The 20,302-nt window shown below is 41.9% G+C and overlaps 1 protein-coding gene across 1 annotated transcript; it reads left to right on the top strand.

Annotated features, from left to right (window-relative positions):
• The first annotated feature begins 1,560 nt into the window (after positions 1-1,560).
• On the top strand, positions 1,561-15,378 carry SNRPA1 (small nuclear ribonucleoprotein polypeptide A'). Its single transcript, XM_004431887.3, has 9 exons — positions 1,561-1,707; positions 3,386-3,533; positions 4,506-4,584; positions 8,177-8,223; positions 8,768-8,870; positions 9,464-9,543; positions 9,953-10,028; positions 10,694-10,787; positions 14,945-15,378. Exons 1-9 carry the CDS (start codon positions 1,626-1,628, stop codon positions 15,001-15,003), a joined length of 768 nt encoding a protein of 255 aa, XP_004431944.1. The 5' UTR covers positions 1,561-1,625; the 3' UTR covers positions 15,004-15,378.
• Positions 15,379-20,302: the final 4,924 nt, after the last annotated feature.

The following is a 20,302-nucleotide window of genomic DNA, read 5'->3' on the forward strand; positions in this document are numbered from 1 at the left end:
TGGGTAGGGCATCCTGAGCTAAGAAGCTCTTCCTCTGATGCCTCTTCTTGAGTGGGACCATTTGGACCACATTTCTTACACTGTTGATTCGAATTGCAGCCCCAGTTATAATTTTGTGATTTTAGGAATAGGATGTTATCTTATGCAGACCAAAATGGACTACAGTTGGTGTTTTGCAGCATTGATGATGTGTATGAGGACAGTGTCTCTACTCTCTGTGAGTTCTTTGGTACCTAAGCAATTTTAACCCCTCCAAAAAAGAGTGAAAGGCTAGCCACAGAGTGTACTCATACCCAGAGTATATAAAGAAATCCCATAAGTCAACAAGAAAAAGGCAGACAACAGAAAAAAAAATGGGCAAGTGACTTGAATGGGCATTTCGCAAAAGATATCAGAATGGACAATATACACATGAGAAGATCCTCAACTCCATTAGTTATTAGAGAAAAGCAAATCAAAGCAATAGGGCAATACCACTACACATCCACCAGAACCTGACAAAGCCAATGAGGCTGAGGTTGGAAGTGATGGCAACCCTTACACACGGCTAGAGAGTATGTAAATTATTTTAGCCTCTTGGCATAACTGTTAGGCATTACCTATTGATGATACCATACCCTCTGTCCCAGCAGTTCCACTTTTGGAGATACTCAGGCACATGTGTACATGTACAAGAAAATTTATAGACAGCAGCATTATTCAGAATAGCCCCAAACTGGAAACAACCCTAACGTCCATCAACAGCAGGATGGATAAGTTATGGTGTAAAATATACAATGGAATTCTATACGGTAGCGAAAATATACCATTGCGGAATGCAACCTGGATAGTTTCCAGGCATAATACTGAGCCAAAGAAATCCGGCACAAAAGCATACTGCGTGATGCTATTTACATCAAAAGCTAGCAAAACTAGTCTATAGTTTTGGATTCGCGGTTGCCTTTGGGGAGGGAGGGAGGATTTCAAAACATTGGGGTTTTTTCCTGGGCCCGTGCGGCAGCTACGCAGGTGTGCTCACTCTGTTGTCATTTGTCACGTTGCAGACTTCTGATGTGCGCACTTTTCTGTACACCATGCTTCAGTATAAATATTTAAGCGCCTAGAGACCACAGACCTAACCGCAAACTCGACCGTGCCTGGAGCGGGTGACCCAGCCCAAGTTCTCACGTTACAGCCCAGGGGTCAAAGCCCAGGACCAGGTCGTGAACCTGAAGTCCTGGACTCTTCACTGGACCCCACGGGCGCCTGCCCCTCCTGGGTGGCGAGAGGACAGACGCAGCTTCCCCTCCCACCTCAAAGTGCACTGATGTATGTGAAAGTTCCCCTCGGGTGCTTCCACGTTTTGCATAACTAGAGGACACGAATGTCTGGAATCAGAGGCCCTCCAGACTCCAGATACGCCGCAGGAAAGACGCCAAAACCACAGACGCCCCACGCGCTCCGGGACCTTTTGAGGAACGAGCCCGGGGGCGTGGCTCTTCGATTGCTTCTGCCTGGATGTCGAGCTGCCGCGCGCGCGCCGGTTGCGATTGGTGCTGCCTGGCGGCGGGGCGCGGGGCACGCCGGGACGGCTGTCTGGCGGGAGGCGGCGGGCCGGCCGGGACAGCGGGAGCGGAGGCGGCAGGATGGTGAAGCTGACGGCGGAGCTGATCGAGCAGGCGGCGCAGTACACCAACGCCGTGCGGGACCGCGAGCTGGACCTCCGCGGTGAGTCCGGGCCGTCCCCCGGCCTCCGCGCGCGGCCCCGTGGCCCGCGCCGCGTGCGCCGAGGGCCGGAGCTTGGCCCGCGGGCCTGAGTTCTCGCCCCCGAGCTGGCCTGCCCCTGGACCGCCCAGGCTTGAATCCTGCCGTTGTGGCCCAAAGACCATCCCTTGGGCACTTCGGAGGTTCCTCTTAGCCCTCGCTCCTTCTCGCACACACGCGAGTAGATTGCTTCCTGATCCCTACCCGCGGGCCTCAGTCAGGCCTCGCGTGGCTTGAGGACAGGGAAGATACACTTGATGTTAGTGGTTGTAATTCTAGTGCTGAGCGCGTGGTTGGTCTCAGTAAATATGTTCAAGTGATATTGTGAGAGTATACCTAGAATACGTGTTAATTATCTCTAATTCACGAGGGAGAAAACGAACGTCGGGAACAAAAGCGATTGTTTCCCCAATATTTCCTGCTTAGCTTCACTTGTCTGGTGTTTTCCTTTATCAAAACATTTTATGGAGTGAACGGTTTCACCGAGGCTTGCGTTACCGAGTGCCGGGTGTAATTGGCGGAAGCTCTCCGAACTGTTCGGATTCCTGTAGCTGTTTGAACCTTAGTAAGGCTTGGTGAGAAACTGGGAAGGCAGCTATCTAATCGGCATTTCAGGAGGTGACTTTAGGAAGGATGTGAAAAGCAACTTGTCTGGGGAGAAGATAGTACAAGCTTGGCCTGAGGTTTGCTCCCATGGGGACAACACGGTCTCAGGGGCAGCATTGATGCGGCTCTGCTTTCTGCTTGGATCCCTTGCTGAGAAAGCCCACTGCTTTTATTTTGTTGAAATTAAGTTTCTTAGAGAAAGGTTCAATTCAAGGGTAACTGACCGCTTTCGCTGTCTTGGCACAGGTTGATCTTTGCCATCGAAGTCTGAAGTGCATGAGTGTTGAGGATGCTTATCTTGGTGTGGCACTCACTTGGATGTAGCCCTTACCGCTCTGAATTGTGTACTTGAACTTGGGCTGGGTTCATTTCTTTTCTTCTCTTGCACCTGGCACAATAATTATGCCCATATTAGACAAATCAGTGAGTATTTGAGTGAATTGTTCTCAGGGTGATTTACTGTTGTGTATAAACCGTTGACCTTCAATCCTGGATTGGAGCTGGGGAGGTGAAGTAAGGGGGAACTGTCATGACATCATGAGGCTATCCTGATGAATTCTATGAATCTCCCGTGTGGGAATGCAAAAGAGGTTGAGAACTGTTGCCCACAACGTACGAACAAGGCTTGGACACTGACGATAAGCAGCACAGTGTCAATTCCTGTTATACCGCTTAGCTGGCTATGGGGCCTTGCTTACAACAGTGTGAGACACCGTGTAAATACTCTTACAAATGTTAGCTACCAATATGACTGTTAGTAAGTATCCTCATCATCATTGCCCTTGTCATTGTTGTCATCACCATCTTCATGTCCAGTGCTAAAGTGTAGGCTTCATGGCAGCTGGGACTTGTGACTCTCCTGTTCCTCATTTTATGTGCCAGTACCTTGCACAGTGTTTGACATGGCATAGGTGCTAGGTAGACACTTTCTGAATAAATGAAAGCTTTGAATCAAATTATCATGAAATACTGCTAATGTTTTAAGGTACCTTCAATTATATTAATACTTGTGTGTTTTTTCCCCTCCATTTTACAGGGTATAAAATTCCTGTCATTGAAAATCTAGGTGCTACCTTAGACCAGTTTGATGCTATTGATTTTTCTGACAATGAAATCAGGAAACTGGATGGTTTTCCTTTGTTGAGAAGACTGAAAACATTATTAGTGAACAACAATAGGATATGGTAAGTGTTTGCTAGTGGAAAGTAATTTTTTCCCCCTAGAGTAGATGTCTCAGTGTTCCCTGCAGAAGTTGTCGTACGTACTGCCAGTTAAACCTACATATTTCTTCTTAAAATGAGAAAGGAGCTGCACTTTTCCCATACAAATCCAGAGGTTAACTTGGCATTGGTCTAACCTTCCTTGCATCTATTCAGAAATCTTGTATATTTATATATTAATGGTAAGTTTCAAATTTAAATTAAAAACATGCTGCTTTGTACATTTTGATTTCTAAAACAATGATTATAGTTATCAAAGGGATCATATTAAAAAAATATATAAAGTTCAACAGTTATATTTTTGAGCTTCTCTTTCTACCTTATATCCTCTGCCATTTGTTTTTCTTTAACTAGAGCTGATTTTTAGAATTCTTATTGAAATTGAGATTTTTTTTGGACCCTCTTTCGTCATCTCTGTAGATTTTATCGGAGAAAAATTATTGAAGGTCTGTAGACAATGTCTTTAGGAAATACTGGGTGGTGAGTTACTTTTTTTGAATAGACATATTTCTCATAGGTTAACTATTCCTTATGGTATAGTTGTATGTCTTGTACCAGAGCTGTGAATGCAGAATCACTTGTAGTTCTGTGCTGCCTGCACAGAAGTCATGAAGTGAGCTAAGTAGTTTCTTCTGCGCGGGAGTTTCTCCTTTTTTTAGGTTTCACTAGACAGTGTGGTAGTGGAAGGAGCCCCAGGCAACTTTCAGGAGGCCTGGGTTCTCAAATCATCCCACTTCTGTCGCCAACCATGTGGCCTCAGACAAGTTTTCCTCTTTGCGCCTGTTTTCCTATTTTCCCTCTGTCGGATAGGGTATTGGAAGGAAGATCTCTAAAGTTCTTCTCACTTTGAAGTCAAATGCTCTGAGCAAGGATTTAGATACAATTGTTAGCTTACTTACTTTTCTCTTTCACTAAGTCTTTTTGTTTTTATTTTAGCCGTATAGGTGAGGGACTTGATCAGGCTCTGCCCTGTCTGACAGAACTCATTCTCACCAACAACAGTCTTGTGGAACTGGTAAGTTCAGCAGGAGAAAAATGTATTTGGGAGAGGAGTTAAAGGTACTACCTGCTTCTTATAGAAAATTTGAAAAATCCAAAAATTTTCTCATCGTCCTTTTTCTTTGTCTTTGTCTTAATTCAGGATCTGAGCCTTTTTTTGGTTACATATATTGGGAATATCTTTTCCCACTCTGTAGCTCACCTTTTGACTCCTTTAGGGTATCTTGATAGAGAAGTTCCTAATTTAATTGTAGTCCAATTCATCAGTCTTTTGTTGTTGTTGCTAGTGCTTTTAATGTTCTGTCATGCTTCCCCTACCCTACGGTCATAAAAAAACTTGCCTCTATGTTGTTTTCTAGAATTGTAGTGTCCACTGTGATAGCCACTAGCCACAAGTGGCTACTCTGAGTTGCGATGTACTAGAACTGTAAAATACACGTCAGATTTCAAGACTTAATACAAAAAAAATAATGTAAACTATCAGTGATTTTTTTATATTGATATTGAAATGATAATATTTTGGATAATAGGTTAAATAATAATTAATTAAAATTAGTTTCACCTGTTTTTTCTGTTTTATTATGGCTACTGGAAAATGTTCAGTTACATATGTGACCTGCATTAAATTTTGTTAGACCACTCTATTCTAGAACCTGTTGTTTTACTCTTCACATTTAGATCTATGATCCACTTGGAATTGGTTTTCCTATGGGATAAGGGGCAAGTTTCATTTTCTCTATTTGGATATGATTATTTTGACCTATTTCTTTTTATGCTTTTTAAATTTCTGTTCTGTGTGTATAACTTTTAGCACAATTGAGCTCATAATATATATTGTTTTGTAACCTGAATTTTTCACTTAAACACTGGATGTTTAAGTCCGTGTTATATAACTTGGTTTTGGGTTATTATGCCTTTCCCTCCCTTCTCTCTTTCCCTCGTTGTTCCTTTCCTAGTAGACTGGGTCCATAGCTTCCATCAAATTCTGAAAGGAGTGCTTGACTTCAAAAGTAAGAAAGCACTGGTGTGAGGCCGTGTCCTTTCTGAGGTATATGAGGTATTCAACCCAAAATGCACATTCATAGGGAATGTGTGGCATTATAGGGGCTGTTTGTATTTTTATGTTTATGTATTTTCTGTTTATGTATGGATTTTATGTATGTTATAATTGTATTTAAAGCTGTTTGCAAAGATGAAGACTGAATTTGTCCTATCAGTTACTGAAAGAGGGGTGTTAAAATCTCCTATGTTGGGGATTTGACAGTCTCCCTGGAGTTCTGTCAATTTTAGTTTTATATATTTTGAGATATATATATATATATATCTTATTTGATATATACAAATTTTAAATTGTTAATACTTCCTGGTGAACTGAACCTTTTTATTATTATGTTGTGACCCTTTTATCGCTATTAGTGCTGTTTTACCTTGATGTCTATTTTATATTCTGTAATAGACCAAAACAAGCTTTCTTTTGGTTAGTATTTGCATGATAAATCTTTTTCCATCCAAAATTTACTTTCAGGTTTTCTATACCTTATATTTTAGATTTGTCTCTTGAAAACAACATATGATAGGATTTTTTTTTAAATCCAGTCTGAAGTCTGTCTTTTAAATGAAGTATTTAGTCTGTTTACATTTAATTTAGTTACTGATCTGAGTTTGTCTTCTCTCTTTTCTAGAGCTTTTTATTTGTTCCACCCATTCTGCATTTCATTTTCTCTCCTTTATTGCTTTCTCTCTCTCTCTTTTTGTCATTCCATTTTTCTTCTAATATTTTATAATATTTACTTTATATTATTAGCATTTTAGGAATTAAAAGTACATATTTATCAAAGTTTAAAGCTAACCACTGCCTCTACCCTCCTAAACAATACAGTAACCTTAAACATTTTAGTGTGCCCCCCAATTTGTTATGTATTTCTTCAGTCTTTAAAAAACCTATCAAGACATCATTGTTACGTTTTATATAGTTTGTATGTGTGTCTGTGTGTAACAAAAGTTACCATTTTTTTCTTCTGTTTGTTTTGTTTTTGGCAGCTTTATTGAAGTATGATTGACAAAATTTTATAAATTTAAAGTGTACAATGTGATTTTTGATATATGTATGCATGGTGAAATGATTACCACAAACTTAACTCTTCCATCACCTCACATAGTTACTTTTTTGTTTGTGTGGTCAGAATACTTGAGGTCTACTCTCTTAGCAAATTTCAAGTGTACAATACATTATTATTTACTATAGTCACCATGTTGTAGACTGGAACTTATTCATCTTATAACTGAAAGTTTGTACTCTGATCAATATCACATCTCCCCTTTCCCCCACCTCCCAACCTCTGGTGACCACCATTCAACTCTCTGATACTATGAGTTGGACTTTTTTTTTTTTTTGAGATTCCACATATAAGTGAGATCATATGATATTTGTCTTTCTTTGTTCCTTTTTGGATCATCCTTTAGTGGTGGTGTGCCTGTAGCCAGCTCTAGAGCTCCCTCTGATGGTGTTTGTGAAGTGTTTAAAAATGGCGGCTGACTTGCAGAACTCCCTCCCCTGCTTTTATCTGTACTTCTTTTCTCATTGTCTCTCTTGCCTGAGTCCTACTCAGTTTAGCTCTGTTCCTAGCAGTTTCTCCTCAGTTTAGGGCTTTGTTCTGGAAGGAACATAATTTCTGGTTAGTATTATGAGTGAGGGCCCAAATTGCTGTAGCCCCTTTAGGCCTCATCACAGACTTACTGTACTTATTGGAATGTGCATATCCTTTGGCTGCTGTTCTCAAACTGAGAACCGGTCAGTTGCTTTAGAGTTCTCGGGTTTGTCGGATGCCTCTTGGCCTTCCCTGCACTTCTTCCTGCACAAATGCTTTCACCGTGCAAGTCTTGTAGCTCTCGCAGTAGTTTGTTCCTATTTTAGGTTCTTGTTAGAATATCTTTTCATCTAATTGTAGCTGTTGACCATAGGTTTTTGCTTTTGCTATCCTTGTCGCACTATGTTTTATGGGACAGTTGGGGAAGATTCAAAAACTAATCTGCCTTCTTCCCATAATTTGGTCGTTTTTTTCTTTTTTTTTTTTGACTGTGTTGCTCCTGTCCTTGAAAAATTATTTGAAGAGAGTTTGGGGATCCTAGAATAAAGGTGCCTTTCTTCAAAGATCATATGCCTGTGTTGCTCCCAGGTACCTAAAGGTACTAGCAGGAAAACCCACCTTACACCAAGATCCCGGCTTAAGGTTACTCTGTGAATAACTTGCTCCAAAGTTACATCAACTTTCACATTGCTTTATTTTCTAAATCATTGCTTTAAGCTCAGTAGCCCTTTTGAGGTTGCTGCAGGAGAAATTTTTTCTTTTTTTGTCTCTTCTGCTGTTGAGGCAGAAGCTGTTATAACCAACATTTTAAGTTTAAGAAGCTGAAATTTATTCTTCACTTGCTTATTCAGTAGATATTTATTAAGCATCTGTGATATGCTGGTATTGTGCCAGGTGCTGGAGCAGTTAAAAAAAAAAAAAAAAGATAAGATGAGTCCTTGTTCCAAAGGCACCCACCTTTTCAAAGTATCAAAATAGTGTGTTGTATTCGTGTTCTTACCTTTGGCCATTATCTTACAGGGTGATCTGGACCCTTTGGCATCTCTCAAGTCACTGACTTATCTAAGGTATGAAAGTTATTTGTGGTGGTGACAATGAAGTCCTTTAAAATAACGCCGTTACCAGCCTCGACATTAAAGCAATCAGTTAATAAAAGTACCTTTTAGGGGGCCCGGCCCGGTGGTGTGGTTAAGCGCGCACGCTCCCCTTCGGCAGCCCAGGGTTCGCAGGTTCAGATCCTGGGCGCGCACCCGATGCACTGCTTGTCAAGCCATGCTGTGGCGGCGTCCCATATAAAGTAGAGGAAGATGGGCATGGATGTTAGCTCAGAGCCAATCTTCCTCAGCAAAAAGAGGAGGATTGGCATCGGATGTTAGCTCAGGACTAATCTTCCTCACAAAAAAAAAAAACAGTACTTTTTAAAAACAAATATTGAAAATATTTCCCTTGGGCCCAGTGCTCTGTTAAAATTTCCCTAGTGTTATGACATTGAAATATAAAGAATAGTGAACTTTTCCTTAATTTATGGACTTAACCAGATTTTATTAAAATGCACCTCTTGAATGCTGTGCTTTGAACGAGATTGGCATTATATTGTTCCTTTTCTTGTAGTATTCTAAGAAATCCTGTAACAAATAAGAAGCATTACAGACTATATGTGATTTATAAAGTTCCACAAGTCAGAGTGCTGGATTTCCAGAAGGTGAAACTAAAAGTAAGTATTATTCTGTTGTTGTAAGTCATTATAGAGTCGTGTGTTTTCCTTTATGCTTTTGTTATTGATTTTTTTAAATTGCCTAACGTGTTTTACCGTTGGTTTGTAATAAAAATGTGGGAGAGAAAATGTCAGATTTTTTTTCATAGCAGAGTTGACGGTAGGACTTTCAGTTAAAGCTGTCTTATGTAGTGTTGGTCATTGCAGAGGGAGCACAGTCTCAGAACCACAGTGAGCACTGTCAACAACAGACCATCTGCTTAGATACTTTGCCCTTGGGGAGCTTCCTATAATCCATTTTTCAACAGCTTTAATTGTTAGGATGATTTTCCCTTTATTGGGAGTCCTTTTTTTCTTAACTTTCTGAGTTCCTTGGGAGCCCCTCCTTGAAACCAGGAGGGGAGAACTTTCTTCAGGAGCTTCACCAGAAAAGGCGAGACCACTGTGTCTCCTTTTAATTTGAAATTGGCTTTTTGGTATTTTTACCAGCCCAGAGTATTTCAGGCGAGTTTTCGTCCATGTTTTCTGAGGAATGCATCTAAATGCATGTGGTATTCCTATTTCCATTAACTCTGTGTGTGGTGTCGCTGTAGGAGCGTCAGGAAGCAGAGAAAATGTTCAAGGGCAAACGGGGTGCACAACTTGCAAAGGATATTGCCAGGAGAAGCAAAACGTAAGATACGGATATCCAACTTCTCTCCACTTCACCTTCAGAAACACTATCTGTCTGGCAGTTGGCCTCTTACACAATTAAACAAAACACCTGTGACTGATACAGTATTTAATTTGCGTGATGATAGTCCGTGACCATCAATGGTCCATACATCACATGAGAATTCTACTAGGTTAGCAGAGCAAATATTTCAGTATTTAGTGTTAATGTGCTATTATATACATGCTGCTTTCTCTATAGGAAGATGAACTGGGTGGTGTTTCTGAAGGAGAGAGTTTCTTGTATCAGTTTGTTAACAAAGATAAGATACTACACTGGTTGATTTACTTTCAAAAGCTTTTGAAAGTAAAAGAGAAGCAATTTCTGTTGGTCTGGATTTGACAGTTATGTTCTTCCCTCCCCTCCCAAGTTTCAATCCAGGTGCTGGTTTGCCAACTGACAAAAAGAAAGGTGGGCCATCTCCAGGGGATGTAGAAGCGATCAAGGTAATAATGTGTTAGGACTCTTGGACTGGAGAGAGCTGCCATGAGTGTAGGGCACAGAATTATGTAATAAACCAAGTTCTGAATATTGCAGATTTTTCCCCCATAGTTGTTAGACTGCAAATGTATTTCTGTATAAGAAAAAACTAGCTTAAAGTTATGATTTGACCAGACTTTGACTTGAATTATTTACATGAACCAGTCAAAGTGGAGGCAGCTCTGGTCTTTCTTATTTTCCCAGGATCTGTTTATTTGAACAGTTAGTTACTTTTGTATGCTATCTCAGTGTTTGCCTTAATTTTTACTTTCAGATATTTGCTGTCTGATAGATCCTGCTTGGTGATCAGTGAGAAATCCTAATTTTGTAATATTGCCTCCTAAATTATCCAATAATGTAATTCCAAATAGGTACTTCAGTTAGTTAAAATTTTAGCACATGTGCAATGATTATTTGCTCTCTTGTAAGAGGGTCCTCATCTCTTGACCAATTTTGGAAATTAATGATTTGGTTTTTGGGTTGATTTCAGTGTGCCAATAAAATTCTTTCCCCAACACAACTATTTAATGTTCCAACTCAGAAAGTTGCTGTGAATTTCTGTAGATGTTTTCTGGGTGATTGATACTTAGATGAAATTAATTGTCCATCTCCATTGTCTTCTGTCCTCCAGAATGCTATAGCAAATGCATCAACTCTGGCTGAAGTAGAGCGGCTGAAGGGCTTGTTGCAGTCTGGTCAGATACCTGGCAGAGAACGCAGATCAGGTCAGGAAACCATGTTCTGTCTTTGTGCTTCCAATTAATGTTATACTTGAAGTGATTCTAAAACACTTTAGGTGCTGTGACCCAGGAATGCTAGAATAGTGCCTCATTACCATCTCACTTACACGAAATCCCTTTAAATGCTCTTTGAAGATAAATTATTTGATATAGAATATTATGTCATAGGACTTGGGTTTTTTGTGTAAAAGTTGAAGCAAACATTATTTTGTAGCCATGGAGTGAAACCAAACTCTAGAGGGAACCGTGTAGACTTTTACCCATATATATATGGGATAGCTTAGTAGTTGGAAACACAGGCTCCAGAGCCAAACAACCTAAGGCTCAGATCTTAGCCTCACCAGCTCTGTGCTTGGGTAAATTTATTAATCCCCACTTAATCTTAAGTCTACTTCCTCATCTTTAAATCTGCGATAATAATAGTACCAACCTCAAAGGGTTGTTGGGAGGACTAAGTAAAATACTTCATAAATAGCACTTAGCACAGGGTCTGACACTAGCAAGTTTTTGGTAAGCAAGTTTTTGGTTAGCTGTTCTAATATTTGCATGCCGACTTTGTGTCAGGCAGCATGTTGGACAATGGGGGTATAAAGTAAAACTACTCAAAACAATGCATATTACAAGTTTTGATATGAGTGTAACTGGGGACTTCTACCTAGACTGGCAACTCAGGGAAAGCTTCCCTGGGGAAATAATGAAATAATGTTTGAACTGAAGCTAAAAATGAGTAAGACATTAACTAGACCAGGGGTTCTCACTGTGTGGTCCTTGAGCCCCTGGGAGTCTGTAGTGACGCCGAGGCGTCATTTGCTTTTTTCATCGTGTTAACGTTTGCACTGATGGTGGAAGAGCAGTGTTGGATAAAACAACTGGTGTCTCCGCCAGGGTCAAGGCAGTGGCCCAGAGAATGTTAGTAGTCATCGTATTCTCAGCTGCCACACACTCTTTCCGTAAGATATGTACCAGTTTCAATTGAGAATGTCCTTCATGGGCCAGCCTGGTGGCATAGTGGTTAAGTCTGCACGCTCCGCTCTGGCGGCCCAGGGTTTGCACGTTTGGATCCCGGGCGCGGACCTACCCACCACTCATCAAGCCATGCAGTGGTGGTGTCCCGTATACAAAATAGAGTGAGATGGGCACAGATGTTAGCTCAGAACCAATCTGCCTCAGCAAAAAGAGGAAGATTGGCAATGGATGTTAGCTCGTGGACAATCTTCCTCACCAAAAAAAAAAAGAATGTCCTTCATGAAGCAATGAGAATTATTAACTTTATTAAATATCACCCATTGAGTGCACATATTTTTGGTATTCTGGGTGACAGAATGGAAGGTATGCATGAAGCACCTCTGCATATGTAAGTTGGATGGTTGTCTCCATGCACTTGTGCAATTGTTTCAAGTAAGAGGCAGGCATCTTCTCAAATGTGAAGTGAGCTTGCCATTTCAAGGAAAACAACTGATGGTATTGGTTACCAATGATAAAATTCAAGATTTTAAGTAAAAATTAAAAGCTGGAGGGACTGGTCCCGTGACGTAGCAGTTAAGTGTGCACGCTCCGCTGCTGGCAGCCCAGGTTCAGGTCCTGGGCACGCACCAATGCACCGCTTGTCAGGCCATGCTGTGGCGGCGTCCCATATAAAGTGGAGGAAGATGTGAGCCCAGGACCAGTCTTCCTCACCAAAAAGAGGAGGATTGGCGTGGATGTTAGCTCAGGGCTGATCTTCCTCACCAGAAAAAAAAAAAAAAAAAGCTGGAAAACTTATATCCACAACTGTAACCTTGAAAGCTTCCTAGTACTTACAGACTTTCCTGCGGAAATCAGTGGTATTAATGAATGTGATTTTTTCGATATTGTATAATGAAATGGGTCAGCATTTGGAAGATCTGCATAAATCAATGAACCAGTGTTTTCCAATGATGTTACAAATTATGCATGCATAAACAAGCCATTCAAAGTACAAGATAGACCAATTGATTTTCAAGTAAGAGGGTATGAAAAGTTCACTGATAAAGTTTCAGACTCCACATTGCAAAGTAACCTTTAAGAAACTACCACTTTTGTCAAATTTTGGCACAATATCAAAAAAATATTCACAACTGTCTGCAAAGGCTATTAAAAATACTTCTCTGTTTTCTAACTACATATCTCTGTGAGGCTGATTTTCTTCATATCCTTCAATCAAAACAAGTTGCAACAGGTGGAACGATGAAGCCCTTACAAGAGTCTGGCTGGCTGCTATTTGTCAGACATTACAGAGATGGCAAAAATATAAAATAATGCCAACCTTCTCAGTAAATATTTTTGTTTTGGAAAATATCATTTTTTATAAAAATATAAATGTTAACTTGTAATAGATTTAGTGTTTTAATGAATTACTATTTTTTAAAATATTGTTTTAATTTTTAATATACTATCAATAAATGTAATCTCTATAAACAAAAGCTTTTTGGGTCCTAAAACTAAAATGTTTGAGAACCACTGAAGTAGACAAAAGCAGAGTGGCATTCTAGGGGGAGGGAACTACACAGACCAAAAGCTGTGGTGAAGAGGAGCCTCGCACACTTGAACTGAAAGAGGCCAGTCTGAGTGAAGCTCAAGGCACAAGGAGAATGTGGTGAGATGAGCCGACAGAGTAAGCGGGCCAGGCCATGCAGGGCACTGCGGGCTGTGATGGGTTAGATCTTGAGTCCTGAGAACACTAGCAGTCTATTGAAGGCATTCGAGCCTCGGTGGTGACGGAGGTTGGGGGAGGAGGCAGTGTCAAAATTGCTTATTGTGACTGTAATATGACAGAATGTTAGGATCTCTGGGGATTTTATTTTATTTTATTTATTTATTTTTGTGTGTGTGTGTCAGGGTGTTAGCCCTGAGCTAACATCCATGCTAATCCTCCTCTTTTTGCTGAGGAAGACCGGTTCTGAGCTAACCTCTATTGCTAATCCTCCTTTTTTTTCCCCAAAGCCCCAGTAGATAGTTTCATGTCATAGTTGCACATCTTTCTAGTTGCTGTATGTGGGACGCGGCCTCAGCATGGCCAGAGAATCGGTGCGTCAGTGCGCACCAGGATCCGAACCTGGGCTACCAGAAGCGGAGCGCGCGCACTTAACTGCTAAGCCACGAGGCCGGCCCGCTGGGGATTTTAAATGTAATCTGAAAGCACACTGGGGAGAGGAAGGTAGAAATTGTCCATGATACTTTAGATTTCAGTGGGCCCAGGCCTCCAAGTAGCACTTCCCAATGACATTCTTTCTTGGTAGTTTTGTTTTTGTTTTTGTATATGTGAGGAAGATTAGCCCTGAGCTAACATCTGATGCCAATCCTCCTCTTTTTGCTGAGGAAGATTGGCCCTGGGCTAACATCCATGCCCATCTTGCTTTACTTTATATGGGACGCCACCACAACATGGCTTGACAAGCGGTGCAGCGGTGCGCATCCGGGATCCGAACCTGTGAACCCTGGGCCGCCGAAGCAGAGCGCGCGCACTTAACCACTACGCCACCGGGCCAGCCCCTCTTTCTTGGTAGTTTTGTATCTAGAAATCTGATATTAGAGTCTAACTGTAGAAACAACAGGCTTAAACATGAGTAATTTTTCCAGCCACTGACAGTGGTAAAACAGTTTCCTTTTTCAGAATACATTGACCAGAAGATCTGCCATAAATTGTTGAACAAATGTAACAACCTTTTGGTTGTTACCCTATTTTCCCTAATTTAGAGACAATAAGGTCACTGACTGATTATTCCCAGTATCTGGCATGTAGTAGGTATCCAAATGTTTTTTGAGTATTCACAGTTTCTTTGCCCATGGTAGTGGCAAGAACAAAACAAAGTATAAGGTTTTTACCTTCACAAAAAATGAATTATCAGCTCGACCAAAATGGGTTTAGAATGGCAGGCAACGAGTTTGACTTGCATAAAAACACTTTTGTGACCCTTTCCTTTAGGAACTGACCATCCCTTCTGATACCTGCCAAAGACAGATAGTCTCTGGACTGTTAGCTCCTCGAGGGCGGAGGCTGCCGTTGGGTTTTTATACAAAGTCCAGGGCCTAGCACACAGTAGCCTCGCAGAATGGACACTCACACTTGGAGCAAGCACATTCTCTAAAATTGATATGACTTCTGGCTTTGTTTTTTTCTTTAGGCCCCACCGATGATGGTGAAGAGGAGATGGAAGAAGACACAGTCACAAATGGGTCCTGAGCAATGTGGCCTGAATATCTACAGGATGTATAATATGCCCACTTAGGACAAGTCCTGCTTTTCGAACGTGGAAAAATAGCTTTGTTTATGTCAGCAAAGTGGAGTTCATAAGCATTGTTAAAATGCTTAAAACTGCTGCTGGTAATGTTGTAATATAAATTTTGAAAGCTAAATGCCAGTTTTCTACACATAGTAAAAATAAAGGCACTCACTCTGCTGCCAAGTTGCATGTCATCGGGGTGTGTGTGCAGTGAGGTATATGGATGTGTGTAAGTTGGAAATGTAGGAAGGCATCATTTCTAGGCAGGCTTCTCAATCCTCTATGAAATGTTTAGATTTTTAAATTCTTATTAAAACTCAAGACTACTATCTGTTGCCAATGATTGTTAGTAAGAATCTGTGATCTCTGGTGCATTTTTTTCTGCGCAAAGAATAACAAGATCTTCGTTAAACGCAGCCAGGCTTTAGGGCTTTATAGGAATCAGCATCCTTTGAAGTTTTTATTTAATCCTACATACAAACATTGTGCAAATATTAATTACTGATTTGGAAAATTAGAGAGGAATGCAACTTCTGCTTGTCAGTTGATGGACTTGGAGCAGAGAAGCAGCATGTTCCAACATTGAGGGTGTAGTCAGGGGAATCACAGCTGCCCCAGTGGGCAGGCTAAGGCACAGTTTCCTCACAGCTCCTAGATGTTTTATTACATTCCTCACACCATGTTATGGCCAATTTAAGCTAATCTAGAAAACAAGGTGGTAGAGGTGAGCACCTTCGCCATCCATCTTTTCTCATCTGATAGTGCTGCTTTGGGTTGTTTTTTAAAGCTCCCTGGGTGAGTCTAAATGTGAGAAACATTCTTCTAAATAGGGCCCTAAACAGTTTTGGGTGATTGCTGATGGGCTGATTTGCTGCTCTTGTAAGGTATATACAAGAGGCCTAAGACAGGAAGGAACTCTGCCTTCAAGGAGCTGCCAGTCTAGCTGGGAAGACGGAACCACAAGCAACAGTGGGGCTAAACCTCAGTGCGGTGGCAACTAAAGAAAAGAAAAGGGTAGAGAGAGCATTCAGAAAGGAGATGGAACTTGGGCATCGGGACAACCTGGCCTTTAGATTTCCTCACTATGCCCCTAAACTAGTGCTTTTCTAGCCCCAGTGCACTATGAACTTCCAGGGGATCTTGTTAAAATGTGGAGTCTGTGGTGAGGCCTAAGGCTCTGCACTTCTGGTAGGCTCCTGGGTGCTGTCCATCAGAGGACAACCCTCGAGGAAGGATTTCTAGCCTTGCCTCTCACCACTTCCTTAACTTCTACCTGACACCTTTCGACTCCTTAAAGAGCAGTCCCGTATCATCCATTTGCTGATGGGCCAAATCAGATTGGATTGCTCTGTTCTTGTTTTATCTTCACCTTGGTAGGTTTTGAGGGTTTTTTAATGAATTCCTGGAGTACTTAGGCACCCAGAAAATAGGCCAAATATACAATAGATGGGTTTATAAACAGTCTTATTGTTAATTTAATTTGAGGGGAAGATAACTTAGTGTCTGTAATTCAAGCTCTCCTCTTCCCTTCACCAAGGTGCCCTTTGTGGTTAGAACATTGCTAAGTGTGCATAGGATCAGAACAGAAAGACTTGGGGGGTCTTAAGATCTGCTTTCTTCCTAGGCTGGATTAGAATTTAGCTCCCATAACGTCTTTCATGACATATGCCAGTAAGGCTGCCTTTTCAACTTCCACATAGCCCTTCTGTTAATGCACATTGACCTGACGCTTCTACTTCTGATAGAACAACTAAAATGATCAGTTTTTCTTTTCCACACTTGAGATCCATAGAAGCTATCCAGCATATTCAGAAGGCTTCCCAGTCCCATCGTTTATGAGCCACCTCACTGAATGGGACTGAATGAGGCTCTGGTCAACAGCCTCACTAATGACAAGTTGGTTGCAGTTAACTTTACTTTTCTGTGATCACCTTCCTTACCTCTAAGGAGTAGCTTACTTTGGGTCCTGGCTTTGAGTGTTGTGCAGCACTTCACAATAATATGAGACTTCAGTGCCATTCCCTGAACTGATATGAACTGAACAGGATTACTTTGGTACCTAATAATTTAATGACACGTGATTAATGATTGAGGGCTGGTAAGAAAAAAGCAAAAGGGATCCTTGTTACATTTTGCTGTTGTCCTGAGTGAGAATTTTGCAAAAATTTGACCACAGGAAAGTGAGGGCTTCTATGCTCAGAGCTCAACCTCCATCTGTGTGTCTCAGGACCAGAAACATTGGGTTTGCCCCAACCCGATTTTTCTCAGAAGCCTAATATTTTCAATGTGTAATTTCACAGAATGCGAGGTTCATTCAGGATAACTTCTATCATGTTATAGCAGAAACTTTTGTACCAGTGACATAGTCATGTAACACTCAAAAGAACTTTGTTTCTGTGGAACTACATTAAGATGTGGATTTGAATATTATTAGTTTTGTAGTATTAGTATGTAATCAGTAAGTGCTCTGGTTTTGAGGTTGTAAGAACTATAGGAAATACATATTTAGTTTCATATGTGTATGTATTTAACATAATTTAAGGCCACATTGGGGGTCTCCAAGAATGTCTGTCATTGAAAGGGGTCCTTATATTATTCAAGTTTGAGAAAACACTTTTGTTTGATTGCCGTCTCTGTAATCTCCCTTAGCTACCAACCCCTTTAATTGTGTCTTGTTGCATATACTTTTGTGAAACAGTAAGGTTTGGCAGTTTATCAGTTAGCTGTTGCCACAATAATGCTGCATAACAAACTACCCCAAAACTGGGGTTTCAGGTGATAGACACCTTTTATTCTCACAGTGGGCTTTGCTTTTCACTGCAGGTCTATGGATTAACTTGGGTGGCTCGGCTTTACATATTCCATTCTCCTTGGACAAGTCGGCTAATGGGATAAAGGCAGAAGAAGGAGACACTCAAGGCTTCTCATGGCCTACACTCAAAACTAACACACAGTTATTTCTGCCGACTTGCCATTAACCAAAGCTAGCCACCTGGCCGAGTCCAAAGTCAAAGAATGGGGAGATATACTCCTCCCACCTTGAGGCCATGGCACGGATATAGTGGGAAGGAGTGACGAATTGGGGCCAGTCATTTAGTCTACCATGGTCAGTGACTGGTTGGGAATTCCGGATACTACCTTTGTCCTGTTTTTGCAAGTAACACCTGTGTAGTTATATCAAGCAAAGTGTTTGCTGAAATAACTTTGTGGTTCTAGACATGCTAGGTGAGATGATACACCCTGATTAAAGGGACAAAGGTAACACATAAACCTGGCTAGGAAGAATGAGTAACTTCTATCAATGGGACCATAAGAATAATAATGTGCTAAGGAACTGACATGAAAGCCCATTATCTCTGCACTCTGATTATTCAAAATCTATTAAATTTTAGTTGCATATGCCGTTCATCATTATACTGTGTGTACATATGTATACAAACACACACTGTAGTTCACAATAGTATACAAAGGTACTTTGTTCTTGTATATGTTTAAAATGTGCATTTTCACGAGTGTTGTGCTGGTTTCTATTTTATATTGCTAAGTCTGGAGTGACAGGAATTGTTCACTGTTTTTCTTTAAATGATAGAAACTTACAATTTATTCCACCTTCATGATTACAGACATTACAAGGCAGGGTGGGTAAGCAAAGCAAATAAAGCAATCTCTTATCCCCCACTTAACCAAATGCAGCATTTTGACATTTTTATGATATGCAGGTTGACTTAACTCATTGACTTGGTTTGAAAGCAATTCAAATTGTTGTGCCAGATCCCTTTTCAGAGCATTAACTCCCTGAGAGAAAAGATGTCCTGGCCACTTGCCTCCATGAGCAATGACCTCAATACAGTCTACCTCATGCCTGCAGTATAAAGAGGTCAGGCAACACTGATCATCCTGACTAGTCTATCAATATTTACATACAAGGTATATTTACAGCTGATCCCAGACCAGGTATTGCAACCATAATCCCAAGAAATGGTTCAGTTTTAGCACTTGAGTTTCTGCAAGATGCCAGAGCAAGTGAGAAATCACCTCAGAGCAGAGTGAGGGTTCATCTCTTACAAGTGAGAGGACAACATCAAGAAGGGGGGAATAAAATTCCTCCTAAATTCATCAAATCAATGGCTGTCTTCACAGCCTTAATTAACGAAATCTAGAGTCCTAAGGTTCCCAATTTGAGGAGTCCGTTTTCAGGTGAAGAAGAGCTTTCAGGCTTGTCTTTGCCACGGCCCATGAACTCCTTGAATGGGAATCTCCTCCTTTATCGCTTTCTGGACACACCGCTGAAGAGGTCGGACATGGTCCCAGCGCCGACCCCCTTGAGCAACATCTGGGCGAACCAGCGATGGAAGCGCTAGCGGTATTCGCGCTTGGCGTGTGCACGCCTTCCCCACGCTGCTAATGGCGATGGTGGCTGCGCGCTGTCAACTCCTCAGTATTTTCCCACTGTTGTATTCCTAATTCTTAACCCTTCTTTTGAGACATAGCTAGGTACATTCACTTCAAAGCCTCCAAAAAAACCTCAAGGTCAAATTTCAAATAGGGTGGTTAAGGTAGCCCTCAGAAATTCTGGTGGTGACAGGTGAGGAGTGGAAGGGGGTGGAGGAGGGCATTGCAGGCAGAGGAAACAGCCAGGACACTATTATAAATAACTGATCATGTCTTGTGACGCATAGTAAGATTCCGTCCGCGTTGGAGCCATTGCTATGATTCTTTCCCAAGAGGTTTGATTCTGCAGGGGAGGAGAACCATGAGGATAGGAGGGGACTTTCTTAGCCTGAAAGGTATCACCGGCAGCTGGAGGGGCAGCTTCCTCGTGTTTCATCTTTACGCTTTGGTGGGGCGGATCTTGGATGCAACCCCCAAAGACTAGGAGTCGCCCACTCGCCAAGCCGTGTTGCCTGGGGCAAAGATGTGGGCGCAAATCCCGTTTCTAGGCGGCCCCTAGCCTTCAGTGACATTGGTGTCCATCAGCACAAAGGTAAACATTCGATAAGAAGTCTGCCAGGAGGTCGGTCAAGCGGCCTCAGGCGAATAACGCGGACGACCGGCGGCCGGCCCTGGGGATCCTCCCGCCCCCACGGCTCGCCGGGTCCCCCCTGGCTCGCCCCGCCCCGGCCACGCCCCGCCCGACCACGCCCTCGCTGCGATAGGCCGAGCGCCAGGGCCGGGTCGCGCCGCGATTGGCCGGGACGCTGGGTCGTCGGGGCGCCGGCGCCGGGCGCTCCACGTGTACATAGGGGCGGGCCGGAAGGC

The sequence above is a fragment of the Ceratotherium simum genome, chromosome 3 (assembly GCF_057802395.1).
Source record: "Ceratotherium simum simum isolate JZ-2026a chromosome 3, ASM5780239v1, whole genome shotgun sequence".
Taxonomy (NCBI): Eukaryota; Metazoa; Chordata; class Mammalia; order Perissodactyla; family Rhinocerotidae; genus Ceratotherium; species Ceratotherium simum.

What these genes read in the sequence shown, in the direction of transcription:
- SNRPA1 (XM_004431887.3), top strand. Translation starts at nt 1,626, where the DNA reads ATGGTGAAGCTGACGGCGGAGCTGATCGAGCAGGCGGCGCAGTACACC. An exon ending in ACAACAGTCTTGTGGAACTG is followed by an intron (nt 4,585 to 8,176) that starts GTAAGTTCAGCA and finishes ATTATCTTACAG; the next exon opens with GGTGATCTGGACCCTTTGGC. An exon ending in TGGCAGAGAACGCAGATCAG is followed by an intron (nt 10,788 to 14,944) that starts GTCAGGAAACCA and finishes TTTTTTCTTTAG; the next exon opens with GCCCCACCGATGATGGTGAA.